This window comes from Pseudoliparis swirei, chromosome 7 (assembly GCF_029220125.1).
Source record: "Pseudoliparis swirei isolate HS2019 ecotype Mariana Trench chromosome 7, NWPU_hadal_v1, whole genome shotgun sequence".
In the NCBI taxonomy this organism is placed as follows: Eukaryota; Metazoa; Chordata; class Actinopteri; order Perciformes; family Liparidae; genus Pseudoliparis; species Pseudoliparis swirei.
The window spans coordinates 21798092-21820645 of NC_079394.1; the positions used below are offsets into that span (position 1 = coordinate 21798092).

The 22554-nt window shown below is 42.7% G+C and overlaps 2 protein-coding genes across 2 annotated transcripts in view; one reads left to right on the forward strand and one right to left on the reverse strand.

Annotated features, from left to right (window-relative positions):
• Positions 1 to 22554, forward strand: part of tm2d2 (TM2 domain containing 2) — a 125081-nt gene that overhangs the window by 26099 nt on the left and 76428 nt on the right. The window lies entirely within an intron of this gene.
• On the reverse strand, positions 15373 to 20497 carry LOC130196148 (zona pellucida sperm-binding protein 3-like). The gene is made up of 8 exons (XM_056418030.1): positions 19957 to 20497; positions 19771 to 19886; positions 19598 to 19701; positions 19340 to 19514; positions 19050 to 19170; positions 18893 to 18975; positions 18668 to 18813; positions 15373 to 18567 (listed from the first exon to the last, which is right to left on the reverse strand). Exons 1-8 carry the CDS (start codon positions 20326 to 20328, stop codon positions 18431 to 18433), a joined length of 1254 nt encoding a protein of 417 aa, XP_056274005.1. The 5' UTR covers positions 20329 to 20497; the 3' UTR covers positions 15373 to 18430.

A 22554-nucleotide genomic window follows, 5' to 3' on the forward strand; every position in this document is an offset into this window, starting at 1 on the left:
TCAGGTACATCTTGTCTCAAAAAGATGCAGGAAAATTGGTTCACGCGTTCGTTACTTCGAGACTAGATTACTGCAACTCCTTATTATCAGGCTGCTCTATAAGTCTCTTAGATCCCTCAAGTTGATCCAGAATGCTGCAGCTCGTGTTCTCACTAAAACTAAGAAAAGAGATCACATCACTCCTGCACTAGCTGCTCTGCACTGGCTCCCCGTAAAATCAAGAATTACTTTTAAAATTCTTCTCTTAACCTACAAAGCCTTGATTGGTGATGCACCATCATATCTTAAGGAGCTTGTCGTACCATATTGCCCCACTAGAGAGCTGCGCTCACTAAATGCGGGACTACTTGTAGTTCCTTGAGTCTTAAAATGTAGAATGGGAGCCAGAGCCTTTAGTTATCAAGCTCCTCTTTATGGAACCAGCTTCCAATTTCAGTCCGGGAGGCAGACACCGTCACCTCATTTAAGAGTCTACTTAAGACCTTCCTCTTTGACAGAGCTTATAGTTAGGGCTGAATCAGGTTCACCTGGTCCAGCCCCTGGATATGCTGCTATAGGCTTATAGCTGCTGGGGGACGTTTAGGATGCACTGAGCACCTATCTCCTCTTTTTTCTCTCCTTATGGATGAATTTTCATCTCTCCATCACAGGACAGTGGCGTCGTCGGTAGCAGGAATTCCACGACCCAGACCTCGATGATCCATCAGGCAGATAGGATCTATGCCGTCTCATAGGGTCCGATGACTCTATGAGACGTGAAGTCAAAAGGACTCCGGGGAGAAAGCAGAGTTAGTAACATGTGATTGAGAGATGAAAGCTTCGTTCTCCTTTACTTAGCTCCCGATCCTCTTTGTTCAGGCTTTAGATGCCATGATCAAGTGTCGGCTCTTGTTATGACTGAGAGAATAGCTACCTATTGATCAGAGGCCAGTATCTCAGCAAACGTACACCTGTTGTCCTTCGTTTGATCCTCATATCTAACTTTGCTAACTTTGAAGGGCTTCTTTGCAGGATCTAAAGAAACCTTTGATCGTATACTACAGCTTGGTAATGTGGACGGACACTGAGAACTAACTAATTTAAATCTAGTCAGAGCAACGAGTCATGAGCAGCTGTTGTCAATTTTTTAGCACTTGGAAGGGATACAGAGCGTAACGCCAAATGGATAATGGACAAACCATAGTTCAACTGAAGTTTGATCGGTCATATGCCTCATCAATTCAATTCAATTCAGTTTATTTGTATAGCCCAATTTCCCAAATTACAAATTTGTCTCGGAGTGCTTTACAATCTGTACACATAGACATCCCTGTCCCAAAACCTCACATCGGATCAGGAAAAACTCCCAAATAATAATAACTCAATAGTCTCTGACAAGCAGCAAGGCTAAGTGTAGCAGTGTGAGTGTCTCTGTGACAAATACTGTCATGTATTTCATTGGTGACTCACGAGGATCTTAATGTGGGAAATTAAATGGTGCGTACAATAGAGTTGCCTTTTTTACTCAAGTCCTTTAAGGTCGATGCTATCTGCATACCTTTCCAGGTTTCCCAAATGTAAAAGCTTTTTAAAAGATTTGCAAAGTAAGCTTGTCAATAAGATTATGAATAATGTGAACACTAGAACTAGCTGAACAACGTTAGGCGGGAACAATTGTTAAAAAAGGTACGAGTTGTATGTAGCTATACCCTTATCTTCTGCAAGGGGAAATGACTGTTTTGGTCAATGGAGTCCCGTGGCTTTGAAGAGAACTTCCGTTCCCGGTCGAAAATGTCTGTTTGACATCAGGATAAAGCAGTGAAGCTGTGGACGCTGACACGGCATTGTTCTGATAACCCATTGTTCCAAAACTACAGCCTCATTTTGACGGCCCATTTCACCAAAAACGTACCAGCAAAACACAAGGCTAATTATGTGAAATTACACAATTGGACATTCCAGTCTAGATATTTTTTTATTTTACTTATTGAAAGACTAGAAAAGTGCTACACAACTAAAAGTCCATACTATTGCTAGTACCACTTCCACTGGTACTACTCCACCAATGACAAACAACAAGACAATGAAAATTCCTGGTCCAGATAAGTCTCAATAGTTACAAATGCACACATAGAGACTCACAAATGCAAACACAAAGATTCACAAATGCGAGAACAATTTACAAATACATTCCAGTGCACACATAAATAAATTACGTTTGATAAAAATGTCAAATATATTTCTGCACTTCTATGTGGATTTTGTCGATTCCAGAGCAACATTTGTTTGTGAATTGTTCCACTTTTGTGTGTGGGTTTTTGAGACTCCCCTGACATGGCTCGATTCGCATGAAAATCTAATATATTTGTGATTTGTTCTGTGCGCATTTGTGAATCTTTGTGTTTGCATTTGTGAGTCTCTCTGTGTGCATTTTCAATTATTGAAACTGATCTGACCCCATAGAGTACAACAAAAACGCCAACATCACAGGGAAAATTCCTGGTCTATAATAAACGAGTGCGCCTCTGCATCAGCAGTGTGTTTATACCATTGCGTCCCTCTACTATTCACGTGCAGGCTTTCTCTGTTCAGCCTTCACACGTGTCAGTTTATATTATTTTGTAATGCCACCTCGACGAACATCCATCTTCCACACACCTCAGGGGTCTAGACTCTGCGATGGTATTTGGGCCCCGGACCGTCGAAAAACATTCGGAGGAGCGTTAATTTTAATGAAGTCTTGATGGAAATGCGAACAGTTTGGGTAAAAGAAATAACGACACCGGCATTACAAATGCCTCACTCTTTGGCTGGAGTTCAATTACGCGGCGTTATACGATTGTGTTGACTGCCTTCCAGCCTCCATTAATACGGTGATGGAGAGCAGATGAACCAAAGAGGAGCATCTGTCAAACTTTCATTTCACGTTGCAGGAAAAGGAAAACCTTGCGTTTCATTGAAACATCTAAAAGGAAACAACAATCTCCCTCAGAAGTCTTGAAAGACTGCTTGCTGCTAAATATACGTGTGAGAAATATATTAATACAGCACTTAGCATAATGTGTGATTCTGTGCCGATTGACATGGACCCTTCACAACACGTGTCTCTTCGAGCTGGCACAATAACGTCTGCCGTGGAATTAATATTTCCTGATTATTTTTGTTATGATTATAATTTCAGGATGGGGATTACATCCAACGCAGTTCAGCTAAGAACCCTTACATCAGAGGCAAAAGAAACGACCTGACATTTCCATAACAGCCGACTGCATAACGGCGCAAGTCGTTTTTTTTTCATTTATAGCGGCTGTCATTCTCTGGCTGCCCCCTTCAGCATACAAATCCATTATTTCAACCGGAAAAAACTCATAATTCATAAGCTCATTACAGAGGATGTGAATAAAACTGGCTGCCCCCGTGTCCTTTTGTGCAATTGCCTGATCAGGAGTGGCCTAGTTTTCAAAGTCAGGAACAGTTTCAAAAGCGTTTAATTCCTCTTCACTTCTTGAGATTCTCGCAGTGACTTTGAAAGGACTTGTCTTGTCCGAGTGTAACGGGGCAGTTCGGATAACACGGCGGAACGCTTGTTTGCTCCACTGACCCATGACTCGTCACCCTGTTGCTCTGAACAAGGTCCTTGTGCCACTTGGTCTTCTCTGGAGTACTGTCTTGAGCCACCAGTGAACCCACTTGATCATCACTTCGTGCTGCTGCTGTCGCTCTCTGAGAGCAGTTCAGTGGGGGTAGGATGCGATCTGCCAGGCAGCAGGGGGCAGGAGAGAGCCACATTTTAAGCCACGGGGTATTTGAGTGCTTCTCCTCTAATTTGGGGCAGGAGGTACAGCGGGGAGAAGTCTTTTCAAGCAAGCTCCACTTCCTCTGAAGACCCAGATGCATGCAGGGAAAACCTGCTGCTCCCAAGGTCCGCCATCTAAGGAACATGCAGCGCAGGCCGGCCGCCGCTCCCCTCCCGCTTTCCCTCTGATGACTGACGGAGTAATTGGCTGTGGGTTTTTGCGTCCGCAGCGCTGAAAATGAAACTGAAGCGAGATGACAGCCTCTGGACTATCGGAGATGGAGCTTCTTTTTTTTTTTTAATAGGTCCCATATGGCAATTGTCAGAGGGGCTGTTTGAGGAGAACTCTCCATATCCTTTTTCATTCGCCTTGTCCGCTGTCGAGGGATGAGATTGTAATGTGGTGGCAAAGTGCATCTCGCACACCCCTTCTGGCTGTCAGATCAACGCCAGGGCAAATAAGCTTAGTCATGGATATTGAGTTTACTCCCTCACGCTCTTTTGTGTGTGCTGATTGATGGCGCCTAATCTATTAAAAGGATTTGGGCTGGCCTGGAAATCGAGGGCAAAGGAACTGCCTTTCTTAATGTCAAGATATTCTGGTCCAAGACTACAGCAACAAGACGGCAGGCCAACTTCAACTTCAGTGGTGATCTGGAAAACGTTGACTGGCTGTGAAAGCTTTGGTAGCGACACTTTATGTCCCCACTGATGAACATTTCACAAAGGTTCCTGGCACAAAGCATGGAGGAGGCTTTCTGAGTCATCGGCGTGAAAGCAACAGATATCGTACAGCGCCCCAACCGTAGCCCTAAATCGTATAGGGCTGGATTGCACCAACAAGGATTAATGTTAAAACCTAATTAAATTATGTTTGAACGATAATTCGGGTGGCAGCGAACTTAAAAGCTAACTAAAATGTCAGTTTAGTTTGACTCTAAACCCTAGATCAAAAGGTGCTAAATGTAATATTTGGAGCATTAATAAAGCAGCAAACAACTATTTTCCATATGAGTATTGAGTATGTGCTATACCATTTTGAGTTGTTGTAACACAAGCTTTTTAATTAGTCAGACTTAAATCATATATTTGCTGTTACATCATTTTAATGAGTTCATACAACCATTACAATTAAGTTTAAATAATGAATATGTTTTAAGTTCAATACAGAGAATGGAGCAGAAATAGTCATGTATTTACATAAGTATACCTAACAATAAATACTGTAGTTTGAAGTACACCATTTAATTTGTTTTTACACTAAAAGGATTTAAGTTATTTGACTTAAATGGTTCAAGGTAATCAGTTTCCTCAAACTATTGACTCATCAGGTTTTACAGTGTATGTACCTGAGCAGAGGATGAAGCCACTCTCTCTCTATGTGTGTGTTAAATTGCTTTCTGTCTCTTCAGAAAAAAGCGCAGCTCTCATACGGTGATGACGGCCGATGGCATCGTTGCAGAAGGTTAGCGCCCTCTGGCGAACGCTGTTAGCTCTGCCAGCACTGTTGGCATGGTTTGCACTGTTAGCACCGTTAGCTGTTCTATGTGGAGAGCCAGTTTCTTATTTAGCACCTTTAAATTTCATTCTGTTGCAAAATGTTTAACTCCATTTCACGCTGCGACCCAGTATTAACTTTACAAGCACACTTGAAGGTTCCAGTCTTGAAATGTCTGCCCTTTTTGATTCCTCAAAGACAGTTATTGGACAAACTCGAACCAGTTTTATGAAATTGTCACAGAGCTGAACGGCAAGATTACGCCAATAGGTAGTTTTGATGGACAAGTCCGAGGGAGGATTTGTCTTTGTTGTTTTGCTCCTTGTTCGATTTTGCTTAGTTTTTTCGTGTAAGTTGCTGTGAACTGTTGGCTTCCGAGAGTTTGGTGGCCATTTGACAAGAGAGCATGGTAATGACATGGCGCTGGAATCGACCCTCGGGAGCGGGCAGCCGTGACGGCTTGGAGAGAGTGTGTGTTTCGGTGAATGTCAGGCAGATGTAGAGGGAAGCCCATCAAAGTGGAGCTGGACAACTTGATATTCATACTTTCATGCCAATGTCCACGGAGACCTTAAGGACCTCTCCAACTTTTTAAGAGACAATCTGTGGCTAGGAGAGGGATAAGCCCTGTAGTTTGAAAGTAATCATACTAGGTTGTCATTTTGCTTCCCTTCCTTCATTACCATGACTTTGTGCTTAGGCTATATTGGGAGTGTTTATTTCACCTTCACTAATCAGAAGTTACTGATATTTCAGGCCAGCTGATATCCTTTTTGGTTGAAATAGTTCCGTAGCAGCTTCTAACATCACTTAGCCAATTATCTAAAGGTAAACTCATTTCATTTCTGTTATTGCCATTAAATGGTTTTTGATTAAAGACCATATGGAAACAGTTGTCACAGAGAAACACGTGGAGCTGGTTTTCAAGCCACATGACAAATGGAAGTCCTACGTTTGCTCTCCTTTAAAGGGTACCTGTAGTGCAAAACAACAACGTGCTACATCCATTCGGCGCATCAAATAAATCATATTTACCCCGCCGCTATTGTCAACAAGTCACGCATAGCCCGAGGATTTACATTTCTTTGTCAACATTCCGAGTCCGTGGGCGCAGCCATTTTGCTAGTTATTTACTCCAGCTCAAAGCTAACTATGACGTAGAGTCGTTGAAAGGAATTCAGCCAATCCGGAGCCACTTCTACACGCGTTGCTTCTTGGGATAGATCGGTGGCCTCAAGAATTACACAATCTATATCAGGGGTGCTCAATACGTCGATCGCGGCGACCTGCCAGTCGATCGCGCGTAGTATTGGTAGATCGCATGACATAAAAAAAATTGGCCCGCCCCCCTGTCACTTTCTCTATAGCGCCACATTACAGCAGCAGCATGTCATTTCTGTCTCTACGTGTTGCGTTGACAGTCCTCTGCCCGCCGTCTCGTGCGCGCGGAGCTCCGACACCGGTTTGCGCGCATCGGGACGGACGGAGCAAAGAAAAGTCACTAGCACCCCGAACATGTCGGCCGAACATTGCATCAATGAAAGACATCTCCAGCGCTGGCTTATGCGCGATGTAGCTATCAAGCTCACTCTTTTGTGTGAAGCAGATGAGGTCTAATGACACTATATCAGGGCTCTCAAGTCTCACGCATTGAGCGTAAGACTCACGCATTTCGGTCTTATCTCACGCACTCCCGCCACACATCTAATTCCTCACGCTGAAAAAACCTCTCGGCTATTTAATGCTTGAATGCAGGGGTGCTCAATCGCCGATCGATTGTTGAGTAGAAATAGTCACTAGCACCCCGTCGACAACTCTTTTCGGCTCGATGCGGTAGCCGCAACAGTCAGCTGTATCGGGTGCTGATGGAAATCTCACGCTTGCCTGTCTTCAAAACTTGAGAGCCCTGCTATATCATCGGACATAAGTTCGTGCTCTTTACAACAAATGCACTCTATGTCTGTTTTCTGTGGCACATTTCCCACAACTGCACCAAACGTCCGCCGACTTGCGTGCACGGTCCGCACGGTGAAGCATTTGGACCGGCGGTCCTTCGGCATCAACTTCATCAGAATCATCGCTATCATCGCTGTCACAATTCACTAAATGGGGATAGTCTGCTTTTAAAGGTTCAAACAAGTATCCAGTTGCTGAATCAGACAATCTTTCATCGTCCATATTATCAATCTATCAGCATTTGTTTGCGAGCGCTCGACGTTGTTTATATTGGTATCTGAACACATCCGCTGTGGCTGGCTGTCGATCTATCAACGATCTGACGTCACACCACTCGCGACATATTCAAGCTCCAGTGCAATGTCGCATGTCGGAGTTGAGGACTTTGAACAGCCTAAACTACGTATTGTTATTGAATACTGGACCGTCAGTGCATGAATAACCTTTAGAAACACATTATCTTTTGATCTGGCTACATATTGTTTTGCACTACAGGTACCCTTTAAGCTCTGGTCTCCTGAGGGGAATATCTGACCTTTAGCCGCTAGCTAACGTTGCCAATGAGCTGGAAAGAAGTTAAATAAATCATATTATGTAAGAAACTTACTTGTTGAAAAAAAAAAACGATGCTGAACTGAACCTAACCAAGTAGTTTTGTTGCATTTATGTTTTGTTTAAATTACACAGGTGTTTAAAATGATGCCCGTAATCCAGGTGAACATGCGTTTGCCTGAAGTTATAATGTAGTTTAGTTGTATAGCAACATTCTTTTGTAGGGGACAGGGTTAAATTAGATGAGCTGCAGAGTCTGTCATAATTCTGTCGCTTTATAATATGAAGTATCGTATCACCGAGACCTCTTTATTGCATCATTTTCGGGGGTCACTAGAATCTCAAAACTATTATTTGTTTCTTGCAAATGTCACTGAAATTAACTTTTCAAGCTTTTTTGCCCAGCAGTTTTCCTTATTCAAACTGCAAAACATTTATTCACAATAATTAATAGTGAGTGAGAGAGACCATTTTTTAATTATAAATGATACAGCCGGCCAGAGCTGCAATAGGTTTACGCGAAGCCACCTGGTATTTCAGACTGATGACACATAATCATTTGACCCATTGTTCATCGCAAAATATCATCATTGATGCAGCTGTATGTTGACTTCCAACAACATGTACAGCTGCATTGATCTCATTCCCACTTGTTGGCATTTTTGTGGCAATTTTTGTGCAGCTGTTTTTCTGGCTCAGTCAGATGAAGTGCTTTTTCCCACCTTTGAGTTTAGTTATTTCCCAACTCGAGAAACAGCCATCAGTGAGCATGGTTTGAACTCCTGAAAAAAAAAATCATCAATGTGTTTGGGGATTCAGAGGTCTGGAACCAGGCTAGTTGAAAGCCATTATTATATGCATTTAATAGTATTGTATCTGGTTAATATTTCATCCATTCCATACATTATCCAATTTAGAGTTCAATTAAGCTGCATGTCTTTCATTCATAATACCCAGTGTAGTATGTTTGCAAGTATCTCTTTCAATCAAGAGTAATTTTACAGGATTACTAAAATTAGTTATGATCACATAAAATCATAAAATCAAAGAGAATTCAAATCAAACAATGAAGCTCACAAATATAATTTTTATTCTGCAATTACTACAGTGACTTTGCAGAACTTTCTAAACCTGCCAGGCTATTTTAGGAAAATGGAAGCGCAAACATTGACCAAAAACAATATCATTTTAGTTTTTTTGTTCCCATGAGCATCATATGAATCAGTGATAAATAGTGGGTTATTATTCATCCACCGGCTAAACACACAGAAGCTTTGTCTATACTTTCCTAGGATATCTGATCCTTGACTAAAGAGACATTCTGCTGAAGGTCAAAGGCCCCTTCATGAGAACAGGCAGGGTAGGTACTAGGATGTACCTACGTAGGTTGTATTTTTATATCTTTTATATATGTAAATAAGATAATTTATGTAAAAAATGAGAAAGCATAGCAAATCATCTTCAAAAACCCACAAAAAAACTGCTGGCAAATGTTATCCAACTTTTTTCCATCTATTATTTGCTTTTACCTTGACCCTTGTGGAGAGGGCACTCGCAGCACAATCTGTCTGATAACTAGCATCTGTCGTCAAGTGCATCTGTAGACTTGAATTCAACCCCACCAATCTCAGGAAGTGCTTGCACCAAACGTGTATAGTCTTTACTGCCATGGACGAGTCCATCTACATGTCGCCCTATGGAAGACTTCAAATGATTAAAGAAAAAAACGGAAACACAGCAATTAAGTACAATTTAAGAGACATTACAATAAGCATTTCCTTATTATGTATGCATCTACTCGAGAAGCAATCATTTTGGTACATTTTATAAAGTTAATTGACAATACATTAAATGAAAAAGGGAAAAAACAGCAATAAAAAAAGGAAAACACAGCAATTAAGTAAAATGTAAGAGAAATTACAATAAGCATTTCCGTATTATGTATGCATCGACTAGAAAATTAATAATTTTGGTACATTTTATAAAGTGATTTTAGAATACATATTCCTTCTCTTTTAAATAAGTAAATGATTTGTGACATTTGGATTAAATCAACACGTTTTAATTACAATTTTCCAAATACAGGTTGAGGTCAGAACAATTGGGTAGGCTTATCGTTGTAGCGAGATTATGGAAGCCATAACAGACAGCCATCCAAATCGAATCATTTCCTGTGGGCTAGTCAGCTGGAGGGACACTGCCGTTGATTTTATTATTTTGATACATTCGGTATTGACATGTCCTTTGCAGTGTTGGGCAAGTTACTGAAAATTAGTAATTAGTTATAGTTACTAGTTACTTCTTTTAAAAGTAATTGAATTACTTTACTAGTTACTGTATATCAAAAGTAATTAGTTACTTGGGAAAGTAACTTTTAAGTTACTTTTATGTCTGCTTTTTTAATGTCATGAACAGTACTCAACAGTCAAACACAATAAACATATGTTGTAGACCTATTTATTGCAATCAACAGGGCAACAGGCCTTCAAATCAAGCAGGAGTACAAAAGTCCCTTTTTTAGTTAACTTAATACAAAATAACTGTCTCAGTGATTTAACAGTGTTTTTTTTTTACCACATTAGGCCCAATGAAATAAAAGTGATTGGCCTACACAGTATTAACACTAATTAAAAGAGAAAACAAAGGTGCCTTGAGGTGCTGCATATAATTGAGGGGGGGGGGGGGGGGGGGTGCTAGTGAGGCGTGTATGTGCTGATCTGCAGTCAGTTTGGTAGGATTTGGGTATAAATTAATTATTTCATTTAAAATATGGATTTTTATTTAAAGATATTCATGTAATTTGCATGCAGAATAGGTCTACCCGGACCAGCGGACACAAAATTCAACCAGCGGCAAAAACCGCGGACCTGGCAACACTGGAAGTGGCTGTCAATCACAGTGTGGCACCGTGCGTGCTGGTCGAGGGGGCGTGCCTGTGATTGGCGGAGTAGAGGGGAGGCGTGCCTGTGATTGGCGGAGTAGAGGGGAGGCGGGGTTAACCTGTCGGAAAACGGAAGTTACGGGTGGTTGACGGGAACCGTTGTTGTTGATGTTCGCGCTGCTGAGCTGAGAGGAGCAGCTGTCTGTGTTGGTGGATGCCCAATAAAGGGAGGAATAATAACGTCGTCCCGTCTCCGTGTCATCAGTCCATAACGTCCGAGACGTTACAATATCATTGCGCCACCAAGGCCCTGCGATGTCAGATCAGAAGCAGCTAAAGTAGCCTAGCTTGTCTTCTTGTCTGCAAGTGTTCATTTTTCACAAAAGAGAGTAACGCGAGTAACGAACTCATTTAAATTTCAGTAACTGTAACTGCGTTAGTTGATTAAAAAAATACTTCGTTACACGCTCGTTACCGCAAAAAGTAGTGGAATTACAGTAACGCGTTACAAAGTAACGCGTTACTCCCAACACTGGTCCTTTGACATGTCCGCTTGACCACTTATTTATTGTGTGATTCAATGAATACAATCCACAATTGGCAACTCCCCCATCCAGACACCAATGGCCGATAAGGCATCGTAAAACACACTGTATTGAACCTGAAAAAACAAGCGGTGATGTATGCAAGCAAGCAGCTCAAAGTTAATGTATAAGACACATACAATTTAGCTAAAACCACAATTTAAACTCAGTAAGCTGTCTGGCTGTGGAGCAGTGACTACAGTGTGTACTAGTGGTTCCTTCAGCCGCTATCGGTTAGCCAACCATATGGGCCTAAACAATACGAGTGGCTGAATGGAAGCTGCCGAGAGATATGCAGCAGTGAGTGTTCGGGTAGTCCCGTTATCTGTTGGACAAATACGCCACGAACGGTTGAAATAATGAGTTGAGAATTCAGCAGGCAGTCAGCGGCAGTATTAACAGACAAAAGGTGTTTTGAGAGAGTGAGTCACCGCAACCACGAGAGGTCCTTGAGCATTCAGCCATCACCAGGCACCCGAACTGTTGTGCAGTTTGCCGCAGCACAATGCAAGACTAGCCTTGGACGGACAAAGAGGTGCCCACTCAATCACTCACTGACTCACTCACGGACAAACGCACACACATCAATTTTTTCAATTCTGTTCGTTTTATATAGACCAATAAAACAAATTCCAAATTTGCCTCAGTTGGCTTTCCAATCTGTACACATTCGACATCTCTGAACTTTGACCTCACATCGGAACAGGAACAGCTCACAAGAATTAGAAAAAAACCTTTCAGTGGGAATAAATGGAAGAAACCTTCAGGAGAGAAACAGAGAAGGTTCCCTCTCCAGGATGACCAGAAGCAACATATGTCATGTGACCAGAAGGAATCATTACAGTTACATTAACACATTCAATGAATATGAGAGATATGTATGATTAATTTGTAGTAGGCATGGACCATGATCCAGATTTCCACAAATATTATTGCTCCTCTTTATCTGTTTTCTTACCAGTCCTGTAGTGTCCCATTTCATCCAACATCTTTCATCCCTTTTTATTACACCTTTACATTCCTGAGCATGTCGTCTTCTTTCACAGATCTGATTCTCTGCCTCCAACTTACATCACACATTCAAAGTTATTCACTTGTTTATAGTTGCATAATACATTTTGTGCTCTTGATTTAATTGGTTATTACATTCAGTATTATTTCTTTAATATAATTGCACACATTCAGTATTATTGACATCAGTGGGGTCTAGAAGGGGCCTCAAGGCGATGTCTGGGTTAATGGGGCTCAACCAACAGCCTGTGGGGGACCAACAGTGGGTAAATGAGCTGAATTTATTCTTCAAAAGATTTGACCAGCCATCCCCCCTCCCCCACACTCGGTCCACTCAGACCCCCCCCCTCCCTCCCTGCTGCTGCAACCCCCATCATCTGCACCACTTGTGGATAACTCCCCCCTCTCATACTCACTCTACGACCAGCAACCCACCCCTACTCCATCACCTCACAGCACCCCACCCCCCAGAGTGTCCCTTATCCACGTGAGGAAGGCCACGGGTCCAGACGGCATCAGCTCAAGGCTCCTCAAATCCTGCGCAAACCAGGCACGTCTTCAACTTGAGCTTGAGACTGGGGAAAGTACCACAGCTATGGAAGACCTCCTGCATGGTACCAGTACCAAAGACCCCGCGGCCCAAGGACCTCAACAGCTTCAGGCCGGTGTCATTAACATCCCACCTGATGAAGACCCTGGAGAGGTTGGTCCATGTCAAGCTTAGCCCCCTGGTGAGCTCATTCCTGGACCCACTTCAGGTCGCCTACCAACCCGGCATTGGGGTGGATGACACCGTCATCTTCCTGCTGCAGCGATGCCTCTCACCTGGAAAAGGCTGGAAGTCATTTTCTTCGACTTCTCCAGTGCCTTCAACACCATCCAGTCTTTGCTTCTGAGGGATAAGCTGGAGCAGACCGGGATGGACCACCACCACACTGCATGGATCCTGGACTACCTCACCAACCGTCCACAGTATGTGAGGATACAGGGGTGTGAGTCAGACCGGGTCTCCGGCAGCACGGGGGCTCAACAAGGAACCGTTCTGGCTCCATTCCTCTTCACTATCTTCACCTCGGACTTCAAGCACAACTCCGGCAACGTCTACCTGCAAAAGTTCTCTGACGACTCTGCAATCGTCGGCCTCATCTCTGCCGACAATGACGGGGAGTACAAAGAACTGAACCAGGACTTTTTGAAATGGTGCCAGCGGAACCGCCTCCACATCAACTCCAGTCAGACCAAGGAGCTGGTGGTGGACTTCTGCCGTGGTAAACGCACTCCTCCGGTACCAGTGAGCATCCAGGGACTGGACATTGAGATTGTAAAATCTTATAAGTCCCTGGGTGTTCACCTGAACAACAAGCTGGACTGGGCTGACCACGCACATGTACTTTATAAAAAGGGACAGAGCAGACTCTTTCTGCTGAGGAGACTGAGGTCCTTTGGAGTGCAGGGAGCACTCCTGAAGACCTTCTTTGATTCTGTGGTGGCATCAGCCATCTTTTATGGAGTGGTCTTCTGCAGCAGCAGCATGGCAGCGGCTGACAGGAAGAGGCTGAAGACGCTGATGAAGAAGGCCAGCAGCGTGCTGGGGTGTCCTCTGGATACTGTGGAGGTGGTGGGGGACGGGAGGATGATGGCAAAGCTCTCGTCCCTGATGAACCACACCTCCCACCCCATGCATGACACTCTCGCAGCTCTGCACAGATCCTTCAGCCACCGGCTGATTCATCCCCGGTGTCTGAGGGAGAGGTACTACAACTCCTTCCTTCAGCTGCTGTCAGGCTGCACAACACACTGCAGTAGATCGCTGAAGATCTTAGCAAACTCAGCACTTTATTTTTCCTCTGTATAATTAGTATTTAGTATTGTTATTGTGTTTTATATTCATTTTCTATTAATGCTCTGATGTCCACCGCTGCTGTGATCCTGAAGTGTCCCCACTGTGGAACTAATAAAGGAATATCTAATCCAGTGTTCACCAAGCCGTCGATCGCGATCGACCGGTCGATCTCGGAGACATTCCCTGTCGATCTCCAAAATAAAAGGAAAATAAAATCAGAAACACAATGTTCCTCGTTCTCGAACATTTTCTGAAGTGTCTTCTGAAACGTTTTCTTCCTGACTGGAAGATCGACGTCAGAAAAGATCTCCGTCTGATTTTCATGAACGCCTGAAAATGGGTTCTCTGACAGCCGTGTTCTCAGCTGTGCTCACCGAAAGAGGGGAGCGTCTAGTACAGGTGGGGTGCAGGGGAAATGCAGAAATACCTTTATTCATAACTTTACATATTACACAAGTTCAAAGTACAAGGACATACAACTAAGTCATGAATAAATAAATGTTGTAATGCCTGTACCTTAGTGTAAATGTTTACGTTACGGCATTAACAAATTACACCTGCGCATGCGCAACTGCCGAGACTCTTGGCGACTTGCCAGGTCTTACCTCCGTGAGTTCGGCTTCTCTGCTGTTGTCCTTCAAAACAAAAGCTCAACATTGAGCTTTTTTTCTTGTCTGATGGAGCAATCTGGTTTACTTAAAAGTGATTGCAATTGTATTTATTCTATTATTTGAAAAAGCACAGATGCAGGAGTCACAAATGGTGATTCTCATATTTATTATTATTATAATTATTTAAATCTGAGGATGTCTGTAGAGCTGATGTGAATGTATTCACCAACGGGCTGACTTCAGAACCAGTCCCAGATGAGAAAACTTTCATGAATACCAAATTTGCCCTAAAAAACTCGTCAGGGAAGTTGAGAAAATCACCAAATCAAAGACCAGGAGCTGGATGACTGACAGACAGCTCACAGAGTACTTCTAATAGACTGTCTGACTGGGAGAGACACACCCTGTTTCATCCCAAGCTCAGACGCACACTCAAACGAGCCCACCTGTGCGAGAAATACAGATACTATTTTGACGGGAACCTTTAGTTTTCCCTGCGGGAAAAGTCCACCCACATTTATTAGGGGAGGGGCCAAACATACAAAAGGTTGCTGAGAAGTACAACATTCTGCAGATAAAGATGACTGCACTGAGAGGATGACTGCTAGCCTTTGGTCATCTTTTATAATATATGCATCTTTACCAGTGGCGGGCCGTCAGGGCCAGCAAGGCCTTCTCTGCTGGCCTAAACATCATCAGAATATATATTTTTTTCTAAATATATTTTCCCACAAATATGTATTCAATGATTCCCCAGAGTAAGAGTTATTCTCTTAATTTCATAGCGTTCCTCTTGGTTGCGCTGCTGCCAGCGCCAGGTTGAGATTTGGAGGGCTGGTCTTTATGTTCGATCTTTTATCCAATCATATTCAGCCATCGTGTGTTGCCAGGGGGCTAAAATCTGCCCTTAGGCCTTCAGAATCAACATTGCGGGCGCTGGTAGCTTCAAGTGAATGGGAATGACGATGTTGTGTCAACCAATCAGCTTTAGAGTTCGCTCCTGTAGGCCTTCTAGAAGGCCCCGGAACCGGCACAGGAGCCAGCTAGCAGGCCGAGTGCTGCACGTCTTTTGATTGGATTACCAATATTGAGAGGCGGGGCCTATGGGCAGGTAAATGCAGAACCTCAGAACTAGGAAACTGAATTTGATAAAGGAATTAATTCGCGGACTACAAAGCTGTTTTTTCAACCCACAATGGCGGAAGGAGGAGAAGATGTCGATTTGGTCGAGCATATACTTGAAATCTGCTTTGGGTGCGACAATGCCCTGTTTAGTGAACAAACTAGTGCAAGTGACTTTTTTCTTCTTCTTTTTCTCCGTCCCGATGCGCGCATTCTGCAGCGCGCATCGGGACGGAGAGCCGAGAGAAATGACATGCTGTTGTGTAGATACGATCAACATCAGACGGCTGTTTAGTTTAATAAATGAACAAAGACGTGCTATAGAGAAAATGACGGGGGCGGGCCAATTTTTTTTAATGTCATGCGATCTACCAATACTACGCCGCGATCGAGGTATTGAGCAGCCCTGGTCTAGAGCCATGGCATCATAATGAGAGGAATAAGAGGTGGATTAATTCGGGTGGGACTGTGTAGGACCTCACTGAAGGCCCAGGCCCCAGGCCCACGGCCCGCCACTGATCTTTACACGATAAACATAACTAAAGTTTACTTTAAATACAAATCCTTTGACTCATTTGGCTTGATTTTGAGTGAGCGGGTCATTATGACCGCGTATATGACAGGCGTCACCCCATTTAAAAATAAACTTACAAAATACAATTTAAATTGCGAAATATGTTATTGTAGACAAATGCAATTTTGATTTTTTTCAATGTACCTAAAAAAGTTTGAACATGCATTTCTCATTAAAACGAGCGAGTTCTTCTGATTGATGAAGGGGTGAATAACTAAATTCCACTAAAATCTAATTTGTTCGTTATGACATGGTGATGAGGTATAAACTATAGTTCAGGATTTTTTGGTTTCTGACCACTTTTGGGTGATTCAACATTAACCGGGTCAAATTGACCCAGGAACATCATAGCTGTATGCAAGAAACAAATATTCAATTCAGTTTATTTGTATAGCCCAATTTCACAAATTTGTCTCGGAGTGCTTTACAATCTGTACACAGACATCCCTGCCCCAAAACCTCACATCGGACCAGGAAAAACTCCCAAATAACCCTTCAGGGGGATAAAAAAAGGGAAGAAACCTTCAGGAGAGCAACAGAGGAGGATCCCTCTCCAGGATGGACAGATGCAATAGATGTAATGTGTACAGAAGGACAGATTGAGTTAAAATACATTCAATGAATATGACAGTGTATGAATAGTTCATAGTAGGCATATTCCACGATGGAGACCTCCACGATCCATCAGGCAGATGGCGGTGGGGAGGAGGAGTGGGCGGAGTCTCAACAGTGGGCGGAGTCTCAACAGGACAGTGGCGCAGTCAGGAGCAGGAATTCCACGACCCAGACCTCGATGATCCATCAGGCAGATAGGATCTATGCCGTCTCATAGGGTCCGATGACCCCATGAGACGTGAAGTCAAAAGGACTCCGGGGAGAACGCAGAGTTAGTAATGTGTGATTGAGAGATGAAAATTCATCCTTACGGAGAGAAAAAAAGAGGAGATAGGTACTCAGTGCATCCTAAAACGTCCCCCGGCAGCTATAGGCCTATAGCAGCATATCAAGGGGCTGGACCAGGTGAACCTGATTCAGCCCTAACTATAAGCTCTGTCAAAGAGGAAAGTCTTCAGTCTACTCTTAAACGAGGTGACTGTGTCTGCCTCCCGGACTGAAATTGGAAGCTGGTTCCATAAAAGAGGAGCTTGATAACTAAAGGCTCTGGCTCCCATTCTACTTTTTAAGACTCTAGGAACTACAAGTAGTCCCGCATTTAGTGAGCGTAGCTCTCTAGTGGGGCAATATGGTACTACAAGCTCCTTAAGATATGATGGTGCATCACCAATCAAGGCTTTGTAGGTTAAGAGAAGAATTTTAAAAGTGATTCTTGATTTTACTGGGAGCCAGTGCAGAGCAGCTAGTGCAGGAGTGATGTGATCTCTTTTCTTAGTTTTAGTGAGAACACGAGCTGCAGCATTCTGGATCAACTGGAGGGACCTAAGAGATTTATTAGAGCAGCCTGATAAGGAGTTGCAGTAATCCAGTCTCGAAGTAACGAATGCGTGAACGAATTTTTCTGCATCTTTTTGAGACAAGATGTGCCTGATTTTTGAAATATTACGTAGATGAAAGAATGCAGTCCTTGAGATTTGCTTTATGTGGGAGTTAAAGGACAAGTCCCGATCAAAGATAACGCCAAGATTCTTTATATAACAGGAGGGTTAAACCTTTTTAACTTAAAAGGGTATTTAGCTGGTTAAAAATCCAGTCCAGTTCTCTTTGTGCATTACAGGCAAACTACACATCAACAAGAATACATTTAAAAAGCAATTGTTTATTATACTTGAGTCATTTGTATCTGACAAGGCATTTTTGGTTGCAGTTGACATGTTGGTCATATTCACAGTAAACTGAACAGTCGAGGGTTGACATGCGGTTTTCCATTTGTGTAGATTATGAACCAAGAAGAAGTCTCTCATCAGCTAGAATAGAAATGCATTTTTTTTAAGACAGAATAACTGTTTTGAGTGCTTAAGTATTTTTAACATATGGGCCAAACAAAGTTAACTCACCAACTTTGTCATTAATTCCTATTGCCAAACAGTGAAGATCTGCTGATTTTATTCAGACCAAGAGGAAGCGCCGCCACAGGTACTGGCCCACTGTTCTGCTTGGCTGGCAAGACAATCATCGGACCCACTCTTGCCGCCTTTTCCCACACTAAAGAATTAAAAGACAAAAACAATGTGTGAAACATGACATGACATTTCTCTTCCCCCCCCCCCCCCCCCATCATACACATTCCGATAAGCAACCCAACCTGTATTGGTTTCCTGTCCACTCCAAAACGGTTCAGGTTCTTGTGGCTTCTCAAACCCACGAGAACCAAACTTGCCAGGGCTGCTCGGCTTATCGTGACTTTGACAAGAGCCACATAAATAGTCATTACCATCAGCTGACCTCCATCTGAAAAGCAATAAAATATTCACACACCCTCATTTACTCTGTATTTTTCAACGATTCACATGTCAGGCTGATCTCTTACCTTCCATTGACAAAACTGCATGCCTTATTTGGTGCCTCTGCATCATTTACTGGTACAGCATTCAGGTGACATGTGATGTAGAGCTGTGTGAGGAAAAGGTGAATGTAGAAACACAATCTACATGTGTAATAATAACTTTGGCACGTTAAAGTACAGCCTCACTTCTTCTGTCCTCATTATGAAATTTAAAGGCATCAATGGTCAAGTGGAGCTTGTCATACTGTGTCCTGGATAAGAAGCTAGACCTAGAACCTGGAAGCTCAGAATCAACCAGGCACCTGTGAAGAGAAGAGTATTTAGTCAGTTTTCCAGTAGTGGCTAAATGTCCCTGAAATACCAACATTTATTTTCTAAAGAATAGTCTTCAGATTTAACAGACATAGACTACCATGAGGCTCTGGAGCCATAAAAGGCGTCACACAACGCAGTAATCTTCCAAGTGCTTACCCATTTTCAACAAAGACGTATCTCGGCTCAGAGGATACATCTGGGGAAAGTGTCGCCACACAGCTGCTCACAAACACTCGGAGCCCCGTGTGATGTCCAACTCGGACTGAGGCTTCGATGCCGATGGGCTCGCCGAGGTAAAACACATTAGAGCCTCTTCGTTGAAGCCAGTCATCTAAACAAAACAACAACAAAAATATATATACACACAAATAGTGATGGAAAATAAATCAAAACATTAGAAAAGAGGAAACATACTTGTCATAATGCTCAAGTCAAACTCCAAAGTTTCCTCTGCAGCTTGTTTAGACATGAAGGAGATCCAGGTGGGCATGAGGGAAGAACTGGACATACTGTACTTCCTAAGAAACAGAAAAGGCATTTTAATAAAATGTTGACAGGGTTTTCAAAAGATGAGCTTTGAGACAAACCTTTCGTAATGACATTCAATGGGAATTACAGCCTCATCCATTCGAACCACCCCATCTGGAGAGGCCACGGGAGAGTATACGAGCAGGTTTGTGTAGACCAGTGCGTCTTCAGTCATCTGTGGAGAGTAGTTGCATTTAAAACTAGTATAGTTTGAAATAATTTAATAGAAATAAATGAATCATTACCTTTTGTTTGGTGCCGCAGTCCACGAGTTTAACAAGGATTCTGTACTCATCTCCTGAAAATATTGTAGCTCTACAGTGGTCATTGTGCTCCAGTCCAAGGCGTAATTCATCACCATTGACAGGAGCTCCAACTTCAAACATGTCAGCTTGGATAATAATCTCCAATGAGTGTGGATGGCAGGTCACTCGGACAGTATTCACCTGCTCTTGTTCCTCAGATGGATCCTTTGCTTGCAGAGTGTGTTGGGAGCTCCCTGTGATCTGAGGACTTTGAATTGAAGCATGCCGAGAGTAACCTTTGGGAGGAAAAGCAGAATATGACCTGAAACACAGTCCAACCAGGAGAAGAACCAAAAAACACGAGGTCTTCATAGCACTGAAGAACAGCAAACTGGTTCAGACTGCAAACTGTCTTCCTGTCTGACCCACTAAGCAGCACAATACTCTGAGTAGTGAACATGTCTTACTTTATATTCAGACAATCAGCCTCATCAAAGCAGCCCTGCACACCTGGGTCTAATCATCCACTAATCAGCCTGTAATTGTTTTCACACCTTCAAAGAGTCAATACTAAAGTCTGATAAAGTTTAGGGGGATTCCTCCATATTTGAATCTGTTAAAACAGTTCAGACATATTCTCTTTATTGCTTTCTTTCTTTAGACATTTAAATACGTGTTACACTAAGTAAAAACTGTATAACGAAAATTTATAAAAAATTCAGAAATGTATTTCAAACATTAACCCTATTAACTTCATAATTTCGTTATTTGGATTTTCCCATCACTAAGCTTCGGGTTTAACAACGAACTTGAACAGGACATTATTGGCAATACAGTACTGCCTCTCGTATCTTATTGCTTAAGTATCCCATCTTGCAATATGGGCTCCACTCTGTAGATTGGAGACTTTTTATTGACAGGAGAGTTTCCTTGCACAGCATTGATTTGTCTGCATACTCCTGGAGCTGATTTAGTCATATGAACTCCATTTCTGCTTTAACCAAATATTCCAGAGATGGTGGACTTGGTTTCAATGTTCACTTTAATTAATTCATGTGCTGTTTAATAAGCCTTTTCCGCTTTTCTCTGATGTTATCAAGGTTACAGATAGAATCTTGGAGCTCCTTTCTCTTGTTTTTTTAGGTGCATCAGTGTATCCTTTAGTCCAGTGGTCACCAACCCGTCGATCGCGATCGACCGGTCGATCTTGGAGACGTTCCCTGTCGATCTCCAAAATAAAATGAAAATAAAATCAGAAACACAATGTTCCTCGTTCTCGAACATTTTCTGAAATGTCTTCTGAAACGTTTTCTTCCTGACTGGAAGATCGACGTTAGAAAAGATCTCCGTCTGATTTTCATGAACGCCTGAAAACGGGTTCTCTGACAGCTGTGTTCTCAGCTGTGCTCCCCGAAAGAGGGGAGCGTATCGTACAGGTGGGGTGCAGGGGAAATGCAGAAATACCTTTATTCATAACTTTACATATTTCACAAGTTCAAAGTACAAGGACATACAACTACGTCATCAATAAATAAATGTTGTAATGCCTGTACCTTAGTGTAAATGTTTACGTTATGGCATTAACAAATTACGCCTGCACATGCACAACTGCCGAGATTCTTGGCGACTTGCCAGGTTTTACCTCCTTCAAAACAAAAGCTCAACATTGAGATTTTTTTCTTGTCTGATGGAGCAGTCTGGTTTACTTGAAAGTAGGGCTGTTAGCGTTAACGCGTTAATCTAGGCGATTAATTTGGGCGCGATTAACGCACACAAATATTTTAACGCAACTTAGTTTACTTCCGGTATGCGTTGATGTTTTTGCACTCCTCTGAGTGTCAAACCGCGGCAGTCCGCCTCCTTCCTCCCGTCTGCTCCTCGATATTCACAGAGAAACATCGGGCGACATGTCGGGTGACGCGGGGCAGAAGGTGCAGGTTCCTTTTTTTTTGCTCCGCCCCAATGCGCGTGCAGACAAGCCGGCATGGAGCTCTGCGGCGCGCGAGACGGAGAGCCGAGAAGCGTGAATGACACGTCGAGACAGAATGACATGCTGCTGTGTAGAGACGATCAATAACAGACGTTTAGTTTAATAAAAGAACAAAGACGTCTTGAAGAAAATAACCGTACATTACTTCTGCTGTAATCTGGCGCTATAGAGAAAATTACAGGGGGGCGGGGCCTCACCCTGATAGAATGGTGGGGGAAACACTGGGATGTGTCATATGCAAAAGCCTTTAAAAGGTGAATTTACATTTTTTTGGAAAATCGAGAAAATGAGCCCAGACTCCAAAGGGTTAACATGACACATTTGTCAGTTTACCAAGGCCACTGGTTCTGCTGATGTTCAATGTTAAAGATGACAGGACCAATGGGGTCTCAAATACACTTTTTTTTTTACTAATCTGGATGTTTCACTGAAGAAACAATTCATCATCCACGATATTAAATACCTCGCTGACACTTTATAGGTAGGAGCCTTTTTGAAAACACAGCTCTGTGTGAAGTTTTGTCTTTAAAAAAGAATACAATTAAACAAGTGTCTAAAATACACGCTGTCTGAAGTGATTACTCGTTCATTTAGAAGATTTAGTCTTT

Bases quoted from the DNA above. Each gene is read 5' to 3' on its own strand.
- LOC130196148 (XM_056418030.1), bottom strand. From the start codon at position 20,328: ATGAAGACCTCGTGTTTTTTGGTTCTTCTCCTGGTTGGACTGTGTTTC. The intron at 19,702-19,770 runs GTTTGTCTCAAA...TCTGTTTCTTAG, and splicing joins ATTGAATGTCATTACGAAAG to GAAGTACAGTATGTCCAGTT. The intron at 19,515-19,597 runs GTATGTTTCCTC...TGTTTTGTTTAG, and splicing joins TGACTTGAGCATTATGACAA to ATGACTGGCTTCAACGAAGA.